The sequence below is a fragment of the Pelodiscus sinensis genome, chromosome 1 (genome assembly GCF_049634645.1).
Source record: "Pelodiscus sinensis isolate JC-2024 chromosome 1, ASM4963464v1, whole genome shotgun sequence".
Lineage (NCBI taxonomy): Eukaryota > Metazoa > Chordata > Testudines > Trionychidae > Pelodiscus > Pelodiscus sinensis.
This window is the reverse complement of record NC_134711.1, coordinates 36963617-36987805: the sequence shown is the minus strand read 5'-3', so window position 1 is coordinate 36987805 and position 24189 is coordinate 36963617. Positions and strand designations below refer to the sequence as shown.

Below are 24189 nucleotides of genomic sequence, written 5' to 3'. Positions count from 1 at the left end.
CATGATTGACACTTTTCAAGGGTGGGGCTTTGCTCATACAGACTGTCATAACATGGCATAACAAGAAATGTCTGCAGTTCTGTTCCTTCCTAAATTACAGCTCGGGCTTGCTTGCCGATGCCTTTCTTCTCCCTTGGAAGAGACACCTGATGTAGGCATTTCCACCTTGCCTGCTTGTACACAAGATATTGCTGAAGGTCTGACAGGAGGGAGCATCCGTGATGTTGATCGCACCAGTGAGGCCATGTCAACACTTGTTCACCATGCTTCTAGATCTGTTGTTGGTTACACCTAGAACCCCACCTTCGCTCCCTCCCAGACTTGATTACTCAGGGCATTGGCCACCTCCCCTCACAGCATGGAAATTCTGTGGCTGTCCCCTTAAGAGCTCTTGTGCTCAGTCTCTGTTATGGAGATTCTCTTGAGCAGCAGAAAACCATCCACTAGAACCACTTATTTTGCTAAGTGGAAGAGAGTCTCTATTTCATCATTGTAGAAGAACATTCAACCTTTAAACATTGGTTCCCTTCATGATGGACTATTTATTACACTTGAAACAGCAAAGCCTATTAGTGTCATCAGTAAAGATGCACCTGTCTGCCATCTTGGCTTTCTAGCCCAGTTGAACCAGCTGGTTGATTTTCACTTAGTCCATGGGTGGCCATTCCCTCAAAGGACTAAATCAATTGTTCCCTCAAGTAAGACAGCCAGTTTCGCCATGGCATCTCAACCTGATGCTGTCAAAGCTGAGGGGCCCTCTGTTTGAGCCCCTAGCTATTTGCTCTCATCTACCTTTCCTGGAAATAAAGCATTTTAGGTGGCTATAACTTCAGTCAGGTGGGTGCCTGAGCTTAAAGCCTTGACTTTTAAGTCTTACTGTACTATTTTTTTTTATAAGGACAAGGTACAGATGCAGCCACATCTAGCTTTTTCACAAAGATAGTTTTTGCAGTCACAGTTTTGATAGTCATGAGAACGAGGGCATATTTTTCTTTCCAGTGTTCTTCTCTAAGCCTTATGCTTGCAACCAGGAACAAATGCTCCAGTCCCTGCATGTGACGAGCATTGGCTTTTTACATTGAATGAGCACAGCTGTTTTTTTGGAAATCAACTCAACTCTTCATTGCAACTGTGGGGTGAATGAAGGGGGCTCCCAGTGTTGTCCCAAAGAATCTTCTCATGGATCACAGCCTATATTAGGGCATGCCACAACCTGGCAAAGATACTTGCTATTGCACTGATGGCACACTCCAGAACAGTGCAAGCATCCTTAGCATCATTCTTGACCGGTCTCCATCCAAGACATGCAGGGTAGCAATGTGGCCATTGATCCATACCTATACATCGCTCTACGCCATTACCTAGCAAGCCAGAGATGATGCAACTTTTGGCAGAGTGATGCTGTAGTGTGATCTGTTGAACGTCAATACCTCTGCCTAGGAGATGCTTGGGAATCACCTACTTGGAATCAGCATGAGCAAACACTTAAAGAAAAAAATGGTTACTTACATTCTTCTAACTTACTCTTTGAGATTTGTTGCTCATGTCCATTCCAAGACCCACTCACCTGCTACTCTTTTGAAGTACTCTGGCAAGAAGTAACTGAAAAGATGGCAGGTTGCCAGGAACATATGTACACCATCCTGAAAGCGTGATTCCAGGATGTTCCGCAGCTGACCAAATGGGTACTGCTAAGGGAAAAGCTTTCCACATTGCATGCACACACTTACTTGGAATGGACATGAGCAAGCACTTGAACAACAGTTATGCTCGGTGTGGCTCCAAAGTTTGGGTCTTTCTCCAACAGAAGTTGATGCGATTAAAAGATATTATCTCACCCACTTTGCCTCTCTCAAGGTCAAAGTCAATTTTAGTTTTCAGGGAGTCATTTTGTACATAAATATCTCAATAGCTTGTGTAAAACAGTTACATTTTATTAAAGCCTGTTTTAGGATTAACTGTCTGGTAATTCATTGCATATATCAGATGCATAAAGAAATTATAATGATATAGGTAGCCTTTAATCTTTAGGTCCTTGCTTGGAAAACAGGTTGACACTAACTAAACAAGGTTGCTGCTGAAAGCTTCTTTGGTTGGACAGTATAAAATTAGTTAATGGGACTTGGTCTATCCACTGTTGAGTGGGTCTAAATTATAGCTTGTTTCTTTTTTGCTGTACATAATTAAAGAGCTGGTGGGCATGGTGACTGAACAGTACCATAATTTAGAGAGGGTCACACCAGAATAACGTTGAGACTTATGAGTAGGCAGTGATAAAGCATATATTACCAGTCTTGCAACTAAAGTTTTTTCCATTTGTCCATATAACACATACAAGTATTATCCAACCATTCTCTTTCATGGTTTTACCCACAAAAACTCCTGATATATTTGTTAGTCTCTAAGATGCCACAGGACTGCTCATGTATAAAATTACGGACTAACCCAGCTACCCCTCTGAGACATTATTTCATGACACTTAACTAATTAGAACTGAATAGAGCAGTATCAACACAGCAATGTTTGTGTCCTCTTATTGTTACTCTGGTGTATAAAGAGGAACTTATAAACTATTTTCTAGACTACTTTCTTTGTAGTAGAAAAATTGAAAATTAAGGCATCGATCCTGCAATGAGCTCCATGCATATAAACCTCTATTGATTTCACTGTGGTTCTATGCAGATGTCCATATGGCGATCAGCCAGTAAATAAGTTCATTTGTTTTCTGCTTACACAAATATAAAGCAGAAAATGCTTCTAGGGAGCATTATGCATAGGAAGGTAGCTAATCACAGCCAGGCTGTCATTCTTTCAGGGGTCTGAGGAGTTTGTGACTTGTGCTTCTTTAGAACAACTTAAATAGGTAGTTCAAATATGTAGTAATGCTCATAATGATGTGAACTATAATTATCTATATTGAATGAAGAGCGATTCTAAATAGTTTGGGTGAGCGTCAAGCAATGTTGCTTTCTGCTCTTCTACAGTTGTTCTAACCATACACTATCTGTGTTTTTTCAGTTCTCAAAAGGATGCATCATTCCATTCACTATGAAGATCACCAAAGTATGAATGCCAATTCAGTACCTCAACCTCACATGAAAGTATTTCTAGATTCTTTAAGTAGTCAAGGGCTAGAAGAAGTAAAGCAGTGTGTGCATTCTCCAATATCGGTATACCCACAAAGAAATCATTACATATACATGGGCAGCACTGATGTAGCAAGGTCTTGGCTAGAATTGGTGCATCCAGTTACATCTCCTCTCCAGCATCCAGCTCTAAGCTACTGTGGTCCACTGGAGAAGCAGCATGTTCAGTTGTACCATACACCGTCTCAACAAGGCTATGAAATAGAAATGCAGCAAAATCATCCGGTCAAACATGTACAACTGCAGATAGCATCTCAGCCTTCCCCTGAAGCACAACTTAAAACATCAGCCTATGAACATGAAAGAAGACTGTCATACGTTTCCCAACCTATGAAGAAAAGGAAAATTGACACATCATTAGAAGACAACTATATTAAAAATCAAGGTTATCTGCAGAAAATACCTGTTACTGTACTAACAATGCCTAGCCATACCCAACAGCAGGCTTACAATGCTATTCAACAAGAACTGCTAACAGTAGATAGCAATCAACTGTACGGACTTGCACCTGGTACAGGAACAAGTGGTCAATTGCATGATATAAAATCATGTGCAGTATGTCCTACTCCTGCAGTTTGCCCTGAAGCTCAGAATTTGGTGAATACCCCTCTTTATCAGGATGTCTGCAGTATTATTCAGATGGGTGACATGACTATGAATGTGACTAGCATTAAGTTAGAAGAAAGCAAGGATAACATTCAGGCTGTGTCAGAAACTAGAAAGAGTATACAGGAGAGTCCTGTTCCTAGTACACTGCATTTCCCAGCGCAGTTCTTAAATAAGAGTGAAAATATGTTCCTTCCTCTCGATGTACAGAGTGGAAAAGGGATGTATCAATCTGAGGAATACTGGGATGAACAATGGGTACAGGTAAGCACAAATATGAGATGTGTGTGCATGACTTCTCTGGGTCCAAACTTAGACCTTTCTGTTTTTCTGAACTATCATCAAATGGATTTCTGCTCAGGTGAATTCAGGTGAGAGAGTCTGAAACTTTAGCTGCCAAAGTGGATAAAAACATCCTGAAGTGTTTAACAAGTTGTAGGGGTTCACCCCTTGTGCGGAGGGGTTACGTCCGCCCCCCTCAGTTTCCCCAGTCGATAATGACTCGATGTGACCGATTTCACTTGATTCAGCTCGGTGGTTGGGGGAAGGGGGTCCGGGCCCGCCCTCGCTCCGGACCCCGACCCAGGGCCCTAAGGTCAGGGAAAGAATCCCCGCCTAGCAGGGGGGGTCGAGACCCCTAAACTCCCCTGCTCTCAGGGTCCACGTCCTCGCCCTGGGCCACTTCTTCCCCCAGGTCCAATTGCCTCACCTGGGCTCGCACTCTGGGCCTGTCCAGGGCCTCCAGTACCCGCATCCGACCACCGGCTCTCAGGGGGAATGCGTCTCCTCAGCGTCCCCCCTTATCGCCGGCCCTCTGCGCCCATTTAAACTGCCTGCCCGGCGCAGGCAGATGATGTCACCGCCCTCGTCGGCCTCCGGCCCCTCCCCAGGCCAGCCCTCCTGTGACAACCATTCTCCCGCCTCCTCCCGCTGCCCTTTGGCGGCGTTCTCCGCCAGTCCCGGCTAGTTACCCGGCCAGTGTGCCGGCCCCCCCCCCCCCGCTCGGGGAAAGCGGGTGGCTCTCCAAGCCACATCGGGGGGTGAGCTTCTCCCCCGCGATCGCGGTGTCCGGGAGGGGCGGAGCTACCCTGCCACACAAGTGTATAAATCATTATTGCACAGACTGCAGAGAAATATTTAACAGTGCAGCATTAGATTTTTCTTGTACATTATGCAATTAAACTCTGATAATCAAACTTCCCTATTTGATAGGCTATTGCCATATTAAAAGACAAATCTGTTTTACATCACATTTGTCCAATAATTTTAAATGTTCTTCTTAGGGATGTAAAAATGTGTTTTTTAAAAATGTAACTGTGTAACAGCTAAAAATCATAGCTGCAGGCTCTGTAGTATAAAGATTAAATAAGTGGTTTTTTTTTTTTTTTTGTTTACTGCAGAGTCCGCAGTGAAATCTTCTCTCTTGGAGTGGGGCTGCCAGTTAACTAGAACTCGTAAACGTAACCCATTAGGGATGAGGCTTATTAGTTAACTAGTTGATCTTTTACATCCATAGTACCTGTTTAGATTTTTTTTTTCATTCTACTTTATAACTGATTTAGGCAAAATGCTTTTTACTTCAGTTTCTTTAACTCGCTGAAATACAACTATATTTACCATCCTTTTTCTCTTACTTAATTAGTCTGTTATATTATAAACAGCTATATTAAACTGTTATTCTAGTGTTCATTAAACATCATCCTTCTAAACATTCATATACTGATATGCTTAGTTATATCTGACTGATAAATATCAGTTTGATAGGCTAGCAGTACCCAGCTCTTTCTTCCCACTCTCTTTACAGATACCCTGATTTTTCTCTTTCTTATTGAGTACTTATGGCTTCATAAAATCATAGAGTTGGAAGAGACGTCAGGAGGTCATCAAGTCCAGTCTCCTGGCCAAGGCAGGACCAATCCCAACTCAGTCCTCCCAGACAGGGCTTTGTCAAGCCAAGACTTAAACCTCTAGGGATGGAGATTCCACCACCTCCCTAGGTAACCCATTCCAGTGCTTCACCATCCTCTTAGTGAAATAGTTTTTCCTAACATCCAACCTACACCTCCCCCACTGTAACTTGAGACCATTGCTCCTTGTTCACAGTAGTGACGGATAGCAGAACAGTCTTTCTCCATCCTCTTTGGAATCTCCCTTCAGGAAGTTGAAGGCTGCTATCAAATCCCCCTGTCACTCTTCTCTTCTGCAGACATATGTATAAGTAGGGCTCGACAAATACACTTGCCTGCTCGCCTGTGGCGAGTAGATTTTACCAGCTGGCGAGTGCAGGGGTGGACTGGCCTGGTGGGCCACTGTGACAGGCTGGCCGAAGCCCGTACTACGGGCGGCGCAGCCCCATCCAATCCGGTGGAGGAGCAGAGCGTCACTGGGAAGGGGGAAATGCGGCGATTCTTGCCACCAGGCTGCCTGCATGCATCTCCAGCGCGAGGAGGCGGGGCGCGAGCCAGAGGGCGGGACACGGGCAGACTCCAGGACACTGGCGTGATGCAGCCCCACTGATTTTAAAGGGCTGCAGCAGCTTGGCTCTGGCCACGTGTTCCCGGGAGCTGGCTGCAATGCGTGGCATGGCCCAGCCTGGCCGGCTCCAGTCCTGCCATGGTCCCAGCCCCCACGCCAGCGAGAGACCGCTCTCTGTTGACCGCCCGGCTTGCTGCAACTGCTCTTGTCTCTGCGCCGCCTGTTCCCCCATGCCGCCCCTGCACCCCATACCGTGAACCCTGGATCCCTGCTCTCCCTCTTCCCTGTGACTCTGGCTCTGTGCTGACCTTGCACCCCGTACCCTGCCCCCCAGCTCTGTGCTGCCCATTCCCTGCACTGCCACTAGCCCCCGATCCCTCTGCCCCTCCCGTTCCCCGTGTCCCATTTGCTGTGCCTCTACCCCACCCCTGCACTCTGCTCCCCCTCGATCCCTGCGTCCCTCTGGCTCTGTGCCTCCCATTCCCTGCGCCACCCCTGTCCTCTCCCTCCCCCATCTTTCCGTGCACACCTGGCTCTGTGCTGTCCCTGCACCCTGCTGCCTCTGTGGGTCGAGAGTGAGGGGTGCTTGTCCATTGGAAGGGGCTGGGCTGGGCAGGGAAAAGGCTGCTGTGACCCAGCAGTGAGTGAAAGGGGGAGTTCACTTGAAGCGCCTTTGCCTTTATGGAAAAAAGAATGAAAATGCTATTTGCTATTTATAAGGCTAAAATGCTGGGACAAATATGAAAACAAGCAAAAAAAACCCATTACAAAATGCAAATGTGTAAAAGACATCAACGGGGGGGGGGGAGAGGAGCGGCCAAAAAATGTTTTGCTTGGGGCAGCAAAAAATGTAGAGCTGGCCCTGGGGGAGGGGAAGGGAAAATATGGGGAAGGGGCTTGTGCTGAGGGAAGGGAAGGGGAGGAGGTCAGAAGAAGAAGAAAGGGGGGAAGGCACCAAGGGATAGGGGTGCAGGAGAGACCAATCCCAGGGGGCCAAGTGCAGAAGATGAGGAGACGGGAAGGTGTCAGTGGGAGGGGAGAACAAGGTGATGCTGAGAGAGGAGAAGGTAAGGGCACTGGGGGCTAGAGAGGGAGGGGGATGTACTGGGAGAAGGCTTGAAAGAAGGGGTGGGTATGAGGAAGGCGGGGATGGAGCCGGGCATCTGTGAGGGCACAGGGGCATGAGGGGAACGGGGTCAGAGGGTGGTGAGGGGGTGGGTATCAGGGAAAAAGAGAGTAAAGGGGTCGGGGCAGAGAAGGAAGGGGAGGCACCAGGAGGGTGCAGGTGCCAGGGGATTGTGGGGGTGAAGCAGAAGGGCAGATACCTGCAGGGGAGGGACCAGCACCAGAGGAGAGAGGCAGAGCAGGTATATAAAGGGAGGTGTTAGGAGATGGGATGAGGAGGGGTAGCTCACATGATCAGAGTGGGCACAGAGAGGAGAGAAGGGCTGGTGGAGGGGGGCAGGTCTTAGGAAGGCTGAGGGCAGTGAGAAGGGCAGGAGTCAGGACAGCAGAGGAGGGTGAGGGTTGGGGGGCAGCAGGCACCAGGGGAGCTGATGAAGCTAGGGAAGGAGACATGGCAGCAGAGGGAAAAGATAGATGCTTATAATATATTTATTAACTTATTATAATTACTGTTCTTATTATTATTAGGAATTTATGCCATTAAACACTTTTTTGGGGGGAGGGTGGCGAGTAAAGGTTTTCCATAATTTGTCAAGCCCTGTGTATAAGTATATGCTGTCAATCTGTATTAAAAATTATATATGCACAAAGACTAAGGGGGTGATATGCAAAGGCACAAACTGTAGTTTGATGTCTAGTCCCCAGTGTCATTTAGTGAGAGTTGTGCCCCTTATTTCTATTTATGTATCTGAAAATCTCCCTTCCTCATGTTCTCAAACCAATACAGGTCAAACCTCCCTTGTCCAACACCCTCAGGACTTGAGTGGTCCTGGACCCTAACAATGGAGTTTGCTGGATGAGGGGAGGTCACGGCTCCCTACCTGGCTGTAGGCTCTGCCCCTGGCTGGGGCTGCAACCCCCCCCCCCACCATGCCAGCCCCAGACAGGGGCCGTTCCCACTGCCTCCAGCCCCAGCCAAGGCTGTGCCCTCCCCCAACAGTGCTGTCCCAGGCTGCATGCCCAACTGACTCTAGCTGCGGTAGAGGCCAAGCTCACCACCGCCAGCCCTGTCTGGAACTGCACTCCTGCACCGCAGCAGCCCCAGCTGAGGCTGTGCTTACCACCACACCAATCGCTGGCTGAGGCTGCACTCCTTGCCGCCAGCCCTGGCCAGGGCTGTGCTCTCCACTGCACTGGCCCTGCTGGGGCTGGGATCCCCAACCAGGTACCTGTCCAGCCCAGGCTGTACTTTTGAACCTGAACAGCAAGGGCTTCCTGGCCCAACAATATTCGTGGTCCTGCCTGACCATGGGTGTTGCTGGATCAGAGTGTCCTGGATTTTAGAGGTTCAACCTTTACTGAACTTATTTCAATAAACGTTAACTTGCATCAGTACAGTTTGCATACACAAAGTATGAATGCAAACTGAATATACAGTATGAACTTGACTCTTGCTTCAGTTGCCTGAGAATTTAAAACTTACTGGGAACTAAATTGGTGGTGGGAAGATGAAACTTCTTCCGACTAGCAAGGCGGCTTGAGAACAACTTTCCTATCCTTTATGTGTGTGCTGGTCTAGCATCTGCTGCAGCCTCAGACAACTTCTGTGGGATTGGATCTGCAAATCGGGCAGACCTCCACAGTAGCTGTGCTACCCCACTCATTACTTCTTGTGCAGCCCTAAGATTGGATTTATAATATCTAGTGAGGCTCTTGCTTTACCCCCGATCCATGTATATCACTAAAACTTGGTGTGTTAAGACTGTAATGGGTGTGAAGGAACCATGGACTCCCATGCAGGCTTAATGAGTGGGCCTCATGAGTGGCCCTCTTTTCATCTCAGTGGGTTGCAAGATTATCATAACCAAGATGGTCACCTGGGATGGGGTAGTTCTGATAAATGCACTTGCGTACCTAGGATTTTTGAGGTGTCAGCCAAACCATAGCAGTGATTTGATTAGATGCAGGAGAGTGCACACTCACAATCAATGTTGTGTACAATCAGCACACATCTCACTTCCCTTGCTTTACGTGCATGCCATTTTAGTAATACTGGGGGAGGGGGGATATCTATATGGAAACCAGTGGAATCTGGCAGCCCTGCATGTGGGCAATGGTAAACAAAATATCTTGTGGGTCACACACACAACCCTGATGGTTTGCCTGATGCCTGTGGGGCTTCGGGTTGCCCACCACTGTTCTAAATGTGCTTGTTTACAGGTATTTGCTTCATATTACTTAAAAACCATCTTTATGCATAATTGTTTATATGTGTGTGACTCCTGCATTGATGATTTTTTTCCCCACTGTTAAGATTTAACACTACAGTCCTACTAAAACAATAATTCAAGGATTAAATAATGCAGTTCATTAGGTATGGTAGAAAATAGAAACCTAGGCCCCTTTATAGAGTGGCAGATTGATGCAGGGGAAGAAAAGTGTGTGTGTGTGTGTGTCCTCCTTTTCCTATGCCTCCTCTTTCCAAGAGTGTCCCTCCTGATCTATGGTGAAAAATTAATGAATTGTGTTTGTTTTCCTTAATGTACAGAGATAAAACCAGTGTTGCATCTCCCTGCAGCAGTGAGGCTCTGTCTGCTTCCATTTTCCTTACCTCTGATGAATCCTCTCTTTCTTGATTTTTACCAAGTGGTAGTCTTCAGACAGAAATTTACCACAGGGCCTCATTTTATTCTAGCTGAGAGGCAAAAGGTAGCCAACATGTGGCAAAAATAAATGGCAATTATAATCTATTTCTGTTATGTATTTTAATGTTTGCAAATATTTTTTGCCCTACATTTTAATTTTTTTGACCATACAATACCTCATTAAAGCCAAAGCCAAATGGAAAAAGGAGACAAGTGACTCGAGTTATTTGATATTAAGTCTTTATAAATTCATCAGTGAAACTAATGGGTTCCTTAATAGGGTCTTGTTTTGTTTTCCAGATGATCACTGTAGCTACTGAAACCACTATTTTGAGACCCAGCTGCATATATAATGTTGCCTGAGGAGCTTTCTCAAACTGTTTTTATATTAAAGTGAACTGTGCTGTAACAGCACAGTCATGTTTGTTGTTGTTCCTACAATGAGGTCATCAATGGAAATGATTATTGAACTATATCACTTTACATACTTAACAAGTATGTATTATTCAGGGATTCATTTGTTTCACTCTACAGCTGCTTGTGCAGGTTCCTCAGACAATAGCATCAAAAATAGCACCTGATTTGTGTCACTTCCATGTAGTGTTAGGTTTCTTAGTGGCTCCACTGGTCACCTGGAAATTAATATAAATGGCAGGTTGAAAGAATTACCTCTTCCAAATAAAGACCAGAAACTGAAGCCATAAATAGCAAGCAAATTACAGTTAACTCTAGATATGCTAGCTAGTCATTAAAGATCAGACACGGCAGGGGACAGCATTTTATATTATCCATTTTGTTACTGAGCCGCATGATCAAATTTGCTTTTCCCCTTTTTCATAAGAAGTGCAAGACAATGACATACCCCCCTCCCCCCCCCCCCCCCAAAAAAAGTTACCTACCTCTCATAGCTACATTCTGCTCATAGGAGGAAACTCTTAGGCTATGTCTACACTGGCGGCTTCTTGCGCAAGAACATCTTGTAAAAAGTCTTGCAGAAGAACACGTCCACGCTGCCATGTGAGAGCTGTGTTTTTACGCAAGAACATTCATGGCAGTGAGGACGCTCTCTTGAGCAAGAAAGCTCCAGTGGCCATTTTAGCCATAGGGGTTTCTTGCTCAAGAAATCCCTGCTGAGCATCCACACTGCCTTCTTGCACAAGAGAGTTTACACCTGTTAGAAAAGAGCGTAGCTCTTGTGCAAGAAACCCTCTCCTACTACGCCATACTGTAAATTTCCTTGCGCAAGAGCAGGCGGGCAGTGTGGCTGCTCTGTGGGTTCTTGCGCAAGAATGGCTGTACTTGCGTAAGAAGCCGCGAGTGTAGACATAGCCTTAGAGGGAACACTTCCTCCATCCTCTCTGCCCTCGAGTTAATGTCACACACATTGGGTTAATGCAATTGCAGGATACTTGCATGAGAGGGGTTTGGTGGGGGCCAAACTAATCCCTGTTGGTAGGAGGATGGTGGGGAAAAGTCCTTGGAGAGGGGTGACATGACACCTTTTACTTCTCGTCATGTGTCCATCTTGCCCCGAGCGTGTTACCTCCAGAGGCCTGGTTAATGGAGGTGAGGGGGTGTGGCTAATTGGGGTCAGGGCGTGGTTAACAGGAGTCAGGGGGTGTGGCTAATGGGGCACCACCAAAAATTATACAAACCTGCTGCCCCTGCCGGGCATGCTGCAGGAGGGGGGGTTGGCCCAGAGGAGGAGTTTTTAGCACCGGGTTTTCCTGTGCTGCGGGAGGGTGTGTGTGTTGGGGGGGGAGGGGGCTTGTGTGCTGTATTGTGTGTGTGTGTGTGTGTGTGTGTGTGTGTGGTGGTGGTTTGCTTTTGTGCTTTCCCCCCCCCCCCTCCCCTCAACCAAAATTGCTGCAGGGCCCTGTTGAAATTGTTACAATTGGGCCCCACTTCCTAAACCGGTCGTGGACACAAGCAACACATTTTGAAGAACAACAGTTACAGGAGGTTGGTGGTAATTTTTTAATGTAATTGTCCACTTCTAAGAAAATGGGGGAAAAACAAATTTTATCACGTGGCTTAGTAACAAAATGGATACAATGTTCTCCAAACTACAGATAGGAATTGTCACAAAATCCCTCTATAATAGCCAAAGATGAAAACTTTAAGTGCTAAAATTAAAAAAAAAAATCTATTTTACCTTGTACTTTGAAGACTGCCAGACTTAGGCTCTAGGCTGGGGAATGAGTTCCAGAGGTGAAAACCATCTACTGAGACCTCTGCTGATCATCCTGCAGAATTAAATTCCAGGAATTAATAGCAATAATTTTGAGGTTCATTACACACAACAACTTAATGAGAAATGGATACAACTTTTATTAAAACAAATTGAAGAGCTTCTTTGGTGAGCTGTTGCAAACAGTTTTGTGGTGTTCCTAGCCTCTGCTTCTAGGGCACAACTCCAGACACCTCTATTCATAGTGCTGTCCTTTATGAGGGAGAATCTCTAAATTATCTTCTACAGACTTATCTCTACACCTTCTCTCTCAAACAAAAACAAATTAACTCCATATACATGTGTTATCTGATAGTTGTTAGCTATTTAACACATGCATTACGTCCTCAACTCATATGTCTTTCTATAAACCCAATGTATCAACCACCTAGAGAGAAGCTACCAGCACATCAGTCTTGGGAGAATCTTTACCACTTACTTTCTTCAATTAATTAAACTCTTTGACTTGTGCTTACACACTTTCTGCTGTCCTGTGTATCAGGAAAGCTTTTCCTAAAGTGAAGTATTTCATGAGTGATCTCTCTCAAATATTTGTTTTTGTCCAATCACCAAAATCACCAGTTTTATTGAGTTTCCTTAATTCTGTGACGTATTGCTTTATGGCAGGAAGGGGGAACCTACAGCCTGTAGGCCAGATCCAACCTGCAGCTTGCCTTGATCCAGCCCATAATATTTGGGATTACCCTCTCTTCCCCGCCCCCCCCCCGCTGCAGTGGGGAGCTGGTACTCTGAGCCTTGGCGTCTCCCCTCCCCCTCCCTCCCGCATGGCCAAAGCGCCAGTGCCAGTTCCCTGCTGCAGGGCAGGGGGAGCCCCATGCCTCACGGACCAGATGAAAGCAAGCTGAGGGCCTCACCTGGCCTGTTGGCACTGCTTGGTAAGGGGGAGGAAGCAACTCGGCATGGCAGTGCAGGGAAGCTCTGTCAAGCTCCACTCCTGTCACTCCAGTGGCTGGGAATTGCAGCCAATGGGAGCATCAGGGGGGTGGTTCCTGCAAGTGTAGGGCAGTGTGGAGCCACCTATGGCTCTCCTTGGAACTGCACCAGGTAGGCCTGCTAATCCCTTACCCTGACTCCCAGCCTGCACCTGCACCCTATCTACTGCCCAAGCCCCACAACTATATCCTGCTCTCTGGAAGCCTTCTACTGCGCGTTGAACCCTGCATTTTTGTCCCCACCCCAAAGCCTAGGAGGCCTCCCACAAAATCTACTTAGCTGTGGCCCCCTGGAAAGTTAACCCAGCCTGGGGGGAAGCCCTGAGCCTCAGCACTTTCCCCTTCTCCCTGGCCATGTCTATACTACCAGGTTATTTCGAAATAATTCCCGAAATAAGTATTTTGAAATAAGCTTATTCATCTTCATAAGCAGGAGTTATTTTGAAATAACAAGCCCATTTCAAAATAACAGGCTTGGTATTGTGGATGCTCGGCTTGTTGTTTTGAAAAAAGGGAGTTATTTTAAAATAACTCCCCAGTGTAGACGTGCCCCTTCTGGGGCTGGAGAGTTAGGTGAGTGTTCAGTGTGGTGGTTTTTTTTTAAATTTACGTCTCGGTGGCCATGTTTGTAAGGCACTTGATCTCAAATATCCATAATATATTGTAAAAGAAAGTGTAATGTGGCATTCCAATCATGGGGTTTCTTGGCTATGGAGCTCCCTTTCTCTGCCTCATTTGGTTAGAAATATCTCTAATTTGTTGTTCAGGGCATGCTGGGAGATCAATCTGTCAATACTTACAGAAGATGGAGGTGGGTGGCAAGGGATATGGTTTAAGGCACTGTTTCTCAACTTTTTTTTTTAATAAAGTACCCCTTTAAAAAAAAAAAAAGTAAGTACTCCCAGTACCTACAGTTTTCACACACACAATTTTTCTGCCATTGGAACACATTTGTTTAAACAACTTAATTGTAGCTGGGCAGGTGGTGAAATTTTTACACCCAAACAATACAAAAATAATAAAGCGCTGTAAAACTTAAAACCAAAATTCAGTTTTTTCCAAATGTCAGTTGTGTTGATGTACCCCTGAGACTTCTCAAGTACCACTGAAGGTACTTGTACCACTGATCGAGAAACACTGGTTTAAGGTATTAGGCTTTGGAGACTTCTCTTTGTGTAAAGAGATGAAGCTGATTGGGATGTGGATTATACAAATTCTATGAGAATAAATAATGGCAGACTGCACGGCGGTGGGCCCTTTTACAATTTCATCTTTATGAATTGAAAGAAAATAAATAAACGTGGTCTGAAATTACTTGCCCAGGCTATGTAAAATCGGGGTCTGTGCATAGTAGGTCACACTTCTAAAGGCAATATCCTGCATATATTTCAGCATTTGGTTTTCGTTCTGCAAAATAGTAAAGCTTTAAATCTAAAAACATTAACTTCCATAAATACTTTCTCTGCCTTCAAAAGTTAAATAAACTCCACTACTCAGTGACAAAGTACTTTTTAAAAATAGTGGCCAAAACTGCTTGAAACAAAGCATATTACCAGATTGTATTTAGAGATGGATATTCTTCTTTTGCATATCTAAAAGTAGGTTGCAGTACTGCTGAGATGATTCAATTTATAATGGAAATACTAAGAAGACTTAAATACTGCTAAGTACAATATCAATATATGTTTAGTTATTGTTTTATTTGCCGATAGCAAACCTTCCCCTCCCCCTCCTTCTGAAATGGCTCTTATTTTTTTTCCCTCTGGTTACACAGGATTCTCAGTCACTGTCACGCTTGCAGATGCAGACTGACTTGCACCTTCCTTGCAAACTCAAAGCAGAAGAAGGAGCTAATTTCTGGAAGACCTGGGCACAAATAAAAAATGAGGATGTATGGAAAGATGTTGGAGAAACCCATCAGCATTTTGGAAGTATTATTTTAATTTACTTTCCTTTTTTCATGGTTCACTCAAAACAAGATATGTCCTTATATGTCATCTAATGATTCAGGGCTAATAATTCATTTGTTCAGTAGAGGTTGAACCTCTCTGGTCCAGCACCATTAGGACTGGCATGGTCCCAAACAAGGGAGTTTGCTGGACTAGGGAGGTCAGGTGTCCAGGCTCTCCCAGGGCTCCCCTCCTGTCTGCTGCCCTGGGACAACCTAGAGGTCTGACTTCCTCCAGCTCACCTGCCTGGCTCTGCTGCCCCTAAGCCGCTCCTGGGCGTCAGTCCTGGGGCTCTGCTTTCAGGGTTCCCCGGCCCTGTGTGTGGGGCGGCAGTTGGTCCCGGGATTCCCTGGCCCCTATGTCACTGATCCTGCAGGCGGCTGCCAATCTGACCGACTCTGTCCCCAGTTGTTCTCAATATCTGCAGCTAGGACTCTCTGGTATAGCAATATTTGTGGTCCTGCTGGACCAGGGATGTTCCCAGAGCAGTGTGTCCTGGACAAGAGAGGTTCAACCTGTAGTAGCTTTCTCTACAAGTCATTCCATTGAAATCTATGATTAAGGAATGCAGAATTAGACCATTAGTTATAAATAAGACTGGGTCTGTCATAGAAGTCACAGATTTCATGAATGTCCATGATCTACCTGACTCTTGCAGCTAGCCAGGGGGCTGCCTGAGCAGCTTGGGCAGTCCCTGGGCCAGCTGCTATGGCCACTGCTGTGGCTGTTTTGGGCCACTGCACCCCCTTTTCCAGCAGGAGTTTGGGTGTCAAAGGGGCTCAGGGATGGGGCAGAGGATTGTGTAGAATGGGGTGAGGGTTATAGTCGGGCTGGGGAATGTGAGTAGTCAACACTATCCAATAAGCGTAGGCTTGTCAGTAGTTGACTACTCTTCTACATCCCTACTCCCCTCTCCCCTACAGACAGGGACTGCTGCTGACTGGGTAGGCAGCCCTGCTCAGTCCCTGCTTGTGCTGGGTCCAGGATCAAATCTTGCTGTCGCTCTGCAATTTAAAACACAGTAGGAGCCAAGGGGTAGGCTGCCCGGTTCCTACTGCCTTTTAAATTGCAGAGCCGCAGCAGGATTTAGCCCTGGTACGAGCCGGGACTGAGTTGTCTGCCTTCCCTAATGACTAATGGAGTTATCAATAAAAATTCTATCAACTACTCCATTAGTAAAATAACCTTATTTTAACATCCCTACTGATAATGCATGGGGAGTAGGAGACCTTGGCATGGCACACAGCAGTCCTTGGCAGGCCAAGAGGAGACCTTGCCAGAGCTGAGACAGGGATTTTCTGCTTGGAGCATGAGCATGTATGAGGTGTGCCAGAGTGGGATTGGATGGATGTGGTGGGTCCTATCTTGCCACAGTTTGTGATGCCCACTCTCTAGAGTGGGACTAGCCTACCACTTACTACCTCCCCAAGATGGTATCAGATCACTAACTCCCATAAGAAGCTGCTGCCTCAGATGAAAGATGGAAGCTGGGATGACTGCTTTCTATTGGAAAAAATGCAGCAGCTCGGCAGGGTACGGGACTCAGCAATCATGCATATTCTGGTGTTCTGTAAAATTCCAACATTTACCTCTGAAGCTGTTTTAATTTAATACAAAATACAATGCAGTTTACTCAGAGCCTTAGTTGTAAATTGCTCATTCAGAATATTTGTAACTATAGCAGTCTCTGGAAATGGTACCAGAATTCTTTTCTTGGTGGCTGTAGTGGTGTGTCACTTAAAATCCTCAACCTCCTCAGCATCCAAAAACCCCATGAATGATTCAGTCTTCGATTAAATCCTACAAAGCATTAAGGGGAAGAAAGGTTTATGCTGACTGAACAAATTATTGGAGAAAAATAACCTGGCTTAAATATGCTCTCTTCACACTATAGGAAGAAAACCAATAACTTTTAGGGAAGATGTCCTTTCAGTGCCAGTAGCAGAACTGAATTATGGTCTGTGCCTAATGACTAAAGAAGCTAGAAAGCAAGATGGTTCCTCTTATGAAGCAGACATGTTGTATTACTTATTTCTTTGTATTCAAAAGGTAAACACAAAATGCAGATGAATGACTAGTGGACTCTTTCTATACACAAAGAATTGATGACTGAGATACTAAAGTAGCACTCAAAGACAATAAACTCGTTGTGGAGAAACTAAATGAATTCTTTGCTTCAGTCTTCATGGCTGATGGTGTTAGGCAGATTCCCAAACCTCAGCTATTCTTTTAGGTGACAAATCTGAAGGTGTCATTGTTATGCTTAAATGAAGCACACAAGATCTTTTATAGGGGAAAAAGCAGTATGCCACATTTATTGAGAATGCAACAGTAGCATATGGCTTTTTAGTCACTCTCACACACAGACACCATACACACACAGTCCCGTCAGACGATGTTATAGTTACCAGTCCAGCGTCTGGATCAACCTAGTGGGCAGCCAGATCGATCACAGAGGGAGAGCCGGCCCTTTTGTCGGTTGCGATCCGATGCTCTCCTGGAGTTGGTGGCAAGACGAACCCAAAGTTCCATAGCAAAGCACCCTGCTTTTATAATCCTCTCCTCAATGGATTTTGCTGTGTCAGTCTGTGACCGGTTACTGTTACCTTTTGATGTTGACATTCCCTAAACATCTCTGAAAAGCTCATCCTGTAATCAATTGTCTCTTGGGGTGCTCGCTCCACGTTAGTCGGCAATCTTCCAGTTTGATCAATCCTTGACCATGGGCACGCACTGATGGTTCCTCTGTCACCGACAAATCTGTCTTCACCCGGTTACCCCTTCCTTTCTTGGCCGTCTGGCTCTAACAGTGGCCTTCATGCCTTTATCTTTACAATGATACATTTCTCATTCACACAAACAGTCTTTCTCAGAGACTCTTTCAAAGGTAAACAGCAATATTTTATATGAAGCAAAATCAAAATCAAAACCAATCACATCAAAGGCCTAGGCCTTCAATATTTCTAATCTCATTAAGATAGACACAATACCAAAACGCTATCTCTTTACTTACTGAACTCACTACACTTTAAAACAAGGAAATATATATACTCAACTAAAGGGTTTAATTTAATACAATATTAAATGTGGTAATATGTTACCTTACATTGCTACATTATTAAACCTAAAATACAAATATAAAAAGAATAATACTCCACTCCAACAATTAGAGAATGTTTTGGAACAAATTGATAAATGTAACAGTAATAAGTCACCAGGACCAGATGGCATTCACCAAGAGTTCAGAAAGAACTCAAATGTGAAATTGCGGCACTATTAATTGTGGTTTATAATCTATCCTTTTAAATACATTCTGTACCTAATGTGACACCCATATTTAAAAAGGGCTCTTGAGGTGATCCTGGCAATTACAGACTGGTAAGTCTAACATCAGTATCAGACAAAGTAGTTAAAATCATAGAAAAGAATAACATTATCAGACACCTGGATGAACATAATTTGTTGGGGAAAAGTCAACATGGTTCTTGTGAAGGGAAATCATGCCTTACTAATCTACTAGAGTTCTCTGAGAGGGTCAACAAGCATGTGGACAAGGGGAATCCAGTGGATATAGTGTACTTAGATTTCCAGAAAGCTTTTGACAAGGTCCCTCACCAAAGCCTCTTAAGTAAAGTAAATTGTCATGGCATAAAAGGGAAAGTCCTCTTATGGACTGATAACAGGTTAAAAGACAGGAAACAAAAGGTGGGATCTTTCAGAATGGAGAGAGGTAACTAGTGGTTTTCCCCAAGGGTCCATACTAGGAACGATACTATTCAACGTATTTGTAAAGGATCTTGAGAAAGGAGTCAACATTGAGGTGACAAAATTTGCAGTTGATACTAAACTGCTCAAGACCGTTAAGAACAAAGTAGACTGTGAAGAACTTCAAAAAGATCCCACAAAACTAAGTGATTGGGCAACAAAATGGCAAATGAAATTTAATGTTGATAAATGTAAAGTAGTGCATATTGGAAAAAATTAGTCCCCATCATATTGTATGTATAGTTGGGATTATTTAGCTATAACTACTCGAGATCTCGGAGTCATTGTAGATAGTTCTCTGAAAACATCCAGTCAATGTACAGCGGCAGTCAAAAAAAAACAAATAGAATGTTAGGAATCATTAAAAAAGGGATAGCGAATAAGACCGAGAATGCCTCTATATAAAACCATGGTATGCCCATATCTTGAATACTGTATACAGATGTGGTTGCCTCATTTGTTATATTGGCATTGGAAGAGGTTCAGAAAAGGGCAACAAAAATGATTAGGGGTTTTGAACAGGTCCCATATGAAGAGAGATTAAAAAGCCTGGGACTTTTCAGCTTAGGAAAGGGGAAACTAAGGGGGGATATGATAGAGGTCTATAAAATCTTGACTGGTGTGGAAAAAGGGAATAAGGAAAAGTTATCCACTTGTTCCCATAATGTAAGAACCTAGGGGTCACCAAATGAAATGAATAGATAGCAGGTTTAAAATGAACAAAAGGAAGTACTTTCTCATGCAGTGCATAGTCAACCTGTGGAACTCCTTGCCAGAGGATGGTGTGAAGACCAGGACTTTTAACAGGGTTGAAAAAAGAACTAGATAAATTCATGGAAGATAGTTCCATAAATACTTATTAGTCAGGATGGGTAGGAATGATGTCCCTAGCCTCTGTTTGTCAGATGTTGGAAATGGATGACCAGAGAGGGATCATTTAATGATTCCCTGTTCTGTTCACTCCCTCTGGGGCATCTGGCATTGGTCACTGTTGGAAGATAGGATATTGGGCTAGATGGACCTTTGGTCTGACCCATTATGGCCATTCTTATGCTATTATGAACTGAGGCATGCTGGGAGCTGGCTTTTAAGTCTGCCCTGGTGCATACTAACTCCAGCTTGCCAGCCCTGCTCCTGGAGAGCTGGCTGCTGCCCTGTGCTATGGACTCTGATACAGAAGCAGCAGTGCAGGGCATCAGTCAGCTCCTTAGGAGCAGGGCAGGAACATGTGTTTAATTATTCACAATAACCGATAAGTCTGGGCTTATAGGTTAACCGTGTAAATGGTTATTCTGTTACATCCCTACTCTCTGCAAAACTTTTTATTTTATTCTTAAGATAACTAAAGTCTAAATGGAGTGAACTGATCCATATCCCTGTATGCTAGGCATTATTAAAACAGACTACTTGGATGGAAGAGACTTGTTTCTTTTTTTCCCCTGTAGTAATATATAAAACCATCTTAAAATCCAATTTTTAAAAGTGTACCAGTTTAGCGAAATTGCTTTCCCATGCAAGAGTCAATAGAACCTTGTCATTTGGTCATTAAAAACATAGGATTATTATTTTTTCCCAATTAATCATTTAAATTCCACTAGGCTGCCCCACGTTTGTAGGGGAAATATTTGTGTGAAATGATGAAAGACTGACCGTTCCTGTTCTTCTGTATGAAGTCATTTTTTGTATCGTTTACATTCCAAGCCATGTTATGGTGGAGATGTACCAAGGTTAACTAATTTAATTATGAAACAAGGCATAGTAAAACAAAGCTTTTATTCCATTTCTCCTATCCACATCTCTTTCATTTTTTTTATTCACAGTATATGTTTGATAATGACAGAATTGACAACATTTTTGCTGATCTTTACTACGTGAAGTTTATGGAAAGACTTCATGCAGTGGTGAAGGGATGGTGTCCAAGAGTGAGCCCCTCTGGTAAGTGGAGAAACACTGAGGAGAAAAAGAAATCTGTACTTGACTAGTATGTTCTGACACGAATTTATTTTCATCAATATTTGTATTTCAGGGTATATTCTGTCCAGTTGTATTACGGAGGAAATGTTATGGGATTGCAAACAACTTGGAGCACATTCTCCTTCTATTCTCCTGTTTACGTTGATGTATTTCAACACAAAGTAAGAATGTTTTATATGAAAGTCGTTCATGTCTAAGTCCATGTAGCTTACCCAACCGGCTTAATCACTCTCACTCTCACTCTCACTCTCTCAGTCTCTCTCAGTTTTTCCTGTAGGATGATAGTGAGGTTGTCATGTCACTCTGGGTCCCACGTGCCTCCACTATCTCTCCCCCCTTCTCCCTATCCCAGCTTGAGCCTGGCCTCGCTGCTTTCCCTCCCCGCTTGGAATTGCTATTTTAAACTAAGCCCCTACTCCCCTTTCTCCACCCCCACCCCAAAGGGCTTTCAACGCCAAGAAACATGCACAGTAGCTGGCAGACCCCACATCGCAGCCGTGAGCTGTGCAGGCGGGACCACAGGGTGGAGAGGTTGGGATAGGAGCCCCCCGCGCTGCTGCTTTCCATACCTCAGCAGGCTGCAGTGCCCCAGAGCGCCATGTACCATGGCACTACCTGTGCCTCACTGCACTCCAGGCGGGGCGGGCGGGCACTCCTGTGCCTCCCCAGCCACTTGGGTTAGAGCCAGGCCTTGCACACACTACAGCTGGGAGGGGGGAGGGTTAGTGTTGGGCGGGGGGGAGAGAGAGGGTGTGGGGTGGCCAATGGAGGGAGAAAGGACCCTAGTTTGTGGGGAGAGAAGGGACCCTGGCTTATGGAGGGGGGAAGGAGAAGGGTCTGGGATGGTGGGGAAGGGCAGGGGGGAGGAGGGAAAAGGGGGAACCTGGGCTGGTGCAGCGGGGTTTGGTGGGGGAGTGGAGACCCTGGGCTAGGGTGTGGAGGAAGGGGCCTGGACTGATGCAGCCACAGTCCAGCCTTTCCCAGTGGCCAAGGGGAGAGCCAAGGTTGCCTAAACTCCAACGAGAGGGGGATTGGTGAATGCAGAGAGCAGGGGACACAGCCTCCTAATCGTGGGTGTGCCAGGTGCGCACAGGCACACCCAAATGTTTCGCGAGCCCCTGCACTAGAAGGAGTGCCGCTTCGGCGCTCTGGGGAATGGGCGCCGCTCTGGGTTTGCCGCGCATGCACTGCTGTGCGGTCAAAACCGGCGGGTCTTAGGACCCCACGGAAAGAGGTGTCAGGGACGCAGCAATGTCACCCCGTCAAGCACAGTGAATTTAAACCCCGGGTGGGGGTGCCCTGGGTAGGGGATTGGGTGCAGCATGGCTGGCCCAGAGTGGGAGGGGTTGGGTCGGGAGCAGCGCAGCTGGCCCATAGGGGTTGTGCCCAGAGGGGCCATGTGCGCGTGCTTCCCTGCTCCGCGGGAGGGGGGGTTGGCCCCAAGGGGTCGTGTGCACGGCTTCCCTGCTTGGCGGGAGGGAGGAAGGAGTGCTCAATGGGGCTTCCTTCCTCCGCGGGGGGCAGCGCATGGTGGAGGCTTCCCTCCGAGGCTGGTGTAGGGGACTCCCTGCCCCCAAATTTTGTCCCCACCCTCTTGCCCCCATTCCCTCTCCTCTGCCCCCAGCCACAGAACTGTCCCCCTGCCCTCCCTGCAGAAACCTCCCCCGGCACCCTGCCTCCTGCTGCAGAAACCTGTCCCTTGCCCCCCCCCCCAGCACCCTGTTCCCTCTCCCCTGCCCCCAGCCGCAGAACCCTGCCCCCACTGGCACCCTTTCCCAGTACCATGTCCCCTGCTCCCAACTGACTTTTCTGTGGGTCAGTGACCCTTGAATCAAGACAAGTTCCCTGCTCTTCTCCTAAATAAAGACAATGCAGAAACTTTTTGCGTTTGTCATAGTATTTTATTTAAAAATGAAGCCTGGCCAACAAATATCCAAGTGGGGACAAGCCCCCATCTGGCCACAGCCACTCCTGCACTCCTCCTTGCCCCACACCCTATATCTGTACACTGGAACCCCCTGCCCTGAGCCCCTCACATACCCCAACCCAAATTCCTGCACCCTCACATCCACAAACCAGTGGCTTGCTTAGTACCCCAACACTGCCCAGCCTGGAGCCCCCTCCCCGAGCCAGTGTCCTCTTCCCCACCTTCCTCCTGCATCCAGATTTCCTCCCACAGCTTGCACTTCTCACCCCTTCCCACATCCAAATCCCTCATTCCCATCCCAGAGCCTGCACATCCTGTCTCAACACAGCAAGGGTATGGCTAGACTGCAGGAGTTTTTCAGGATTCTGGAGATATCCCAGAAAAACTCTTCTGCATCCAGGAATGCATTTGTTCTTCCACTAAAAAAAGCAGAAGAGCAAACATGATCTTTCGGTCACCCCTATATTCCTATTTCCACGAGGAATAAGGGGGCTTCCAAAAGAAGGGTTTTCTGACATTTGGTCTAGTCTAGACAAGCCAAATATTGGAAAAACCTCTTCCTACAGAAGAATTGGGGGGGCGGGGAACAGCAGTATAAGGATTGGGGCAGCAAGTGATGGAGAGCAGGAGAATAGAGAGGGCGGGGTGGTATATCTTGGCTTGTTCTGTCATTTAAAAAGTGATCTTGGGTGAAAAAAGGTTGGAGACTGCTGGAGTAGGGGGAGCACCAGAAGGGTGAAAGTCAGGACGACTCTAGAACTCTGTTACAGACCAGATGGCGGCTGCTGGAGGAGGAGGGATAAAATAGGGGGAAAGGGTCAGAGATGAAGGGGTTTGTGCTGAGGGGAGGAGGGCAAGTCAGGAGAAGAAAGGGGAAGGCACCAATGGACAGGGTGGAGGAGAGACAAATGCCAGGGGGCCAAGTGGAGACAATGAGGAAAAGAGCAGGAGGGGGGATGTGTCAGTGAGGCGGGGACAGGATAATGCTGGGAGAGGAGAGGGTAACAGCTTTGGAGGCTAGAGGGGAGAAGGGGAGGTGCCAGGAGAAGGCTTGAAAGAAGGGGTGGGCAAGAGGAAGGTGGGGATGAAGCAAGGCATGTGTGGGGGAACAGGGGCAGAGGGCAGTAAGGGGATGGGCAGAGGGCGGTAATGAAAAAGAGGGCAAAGGGGGCAAGGGCAGTGAGGGAAGGGGAAGGCACCAGGAGGGTGCAGGGGTAAGGGAGGTGCAGGTGCCAGGGGATTCTGGGGGTGAAGCAGAAGGGCAGACACCTGCAGGGGAGGGACCAGCACCAGAGGAGAGAGGCAGGGCAGGTGTGTAGAGGGAGGTGTTAGGAGAGGGGATGAGGAGGGGTAGCTCACATGATCAGAGTGGGGCTACTGGAGGAGTGGGCACG

General features: G+C 46.2%; 1 protein-coding gene across 2 annotated transcripts in view; it reads left to right on the top strand.

The window, feature by feature from the left end:
• Nucleotides 1-24189, top strand: part of LOC102449763 (transcriptional regulator QRICH1-like) — a 40130-nt gene that overhangs the window by 5506 nt on the left and 10435 nt on the right. For both annotated transcript variants that reach the window (XM_075928084.1, XM_075928077.1), the window contains exons 2-6: nt 3019-4016; nt 14955-15111; nt 17024-17178; nt 20715-20829; nt 20921-21029. In XM_075928084.1, the coding sequence (XP_075784199.1) occupies nt 3030-4016; nt 14955-15111; nt 17024-17178; nt 20715-20829; nt 20921-21029 (1523 nt within the window). In that variant the 5' untranslated portion in view covers nt 3019-3029. The remainder of the gene's footprint in view (nt 1-3018; nt 4017-14954; nt 15112-17023; nt 17179-20714; nt 20830-20920; nt 21030-24189) is intronic.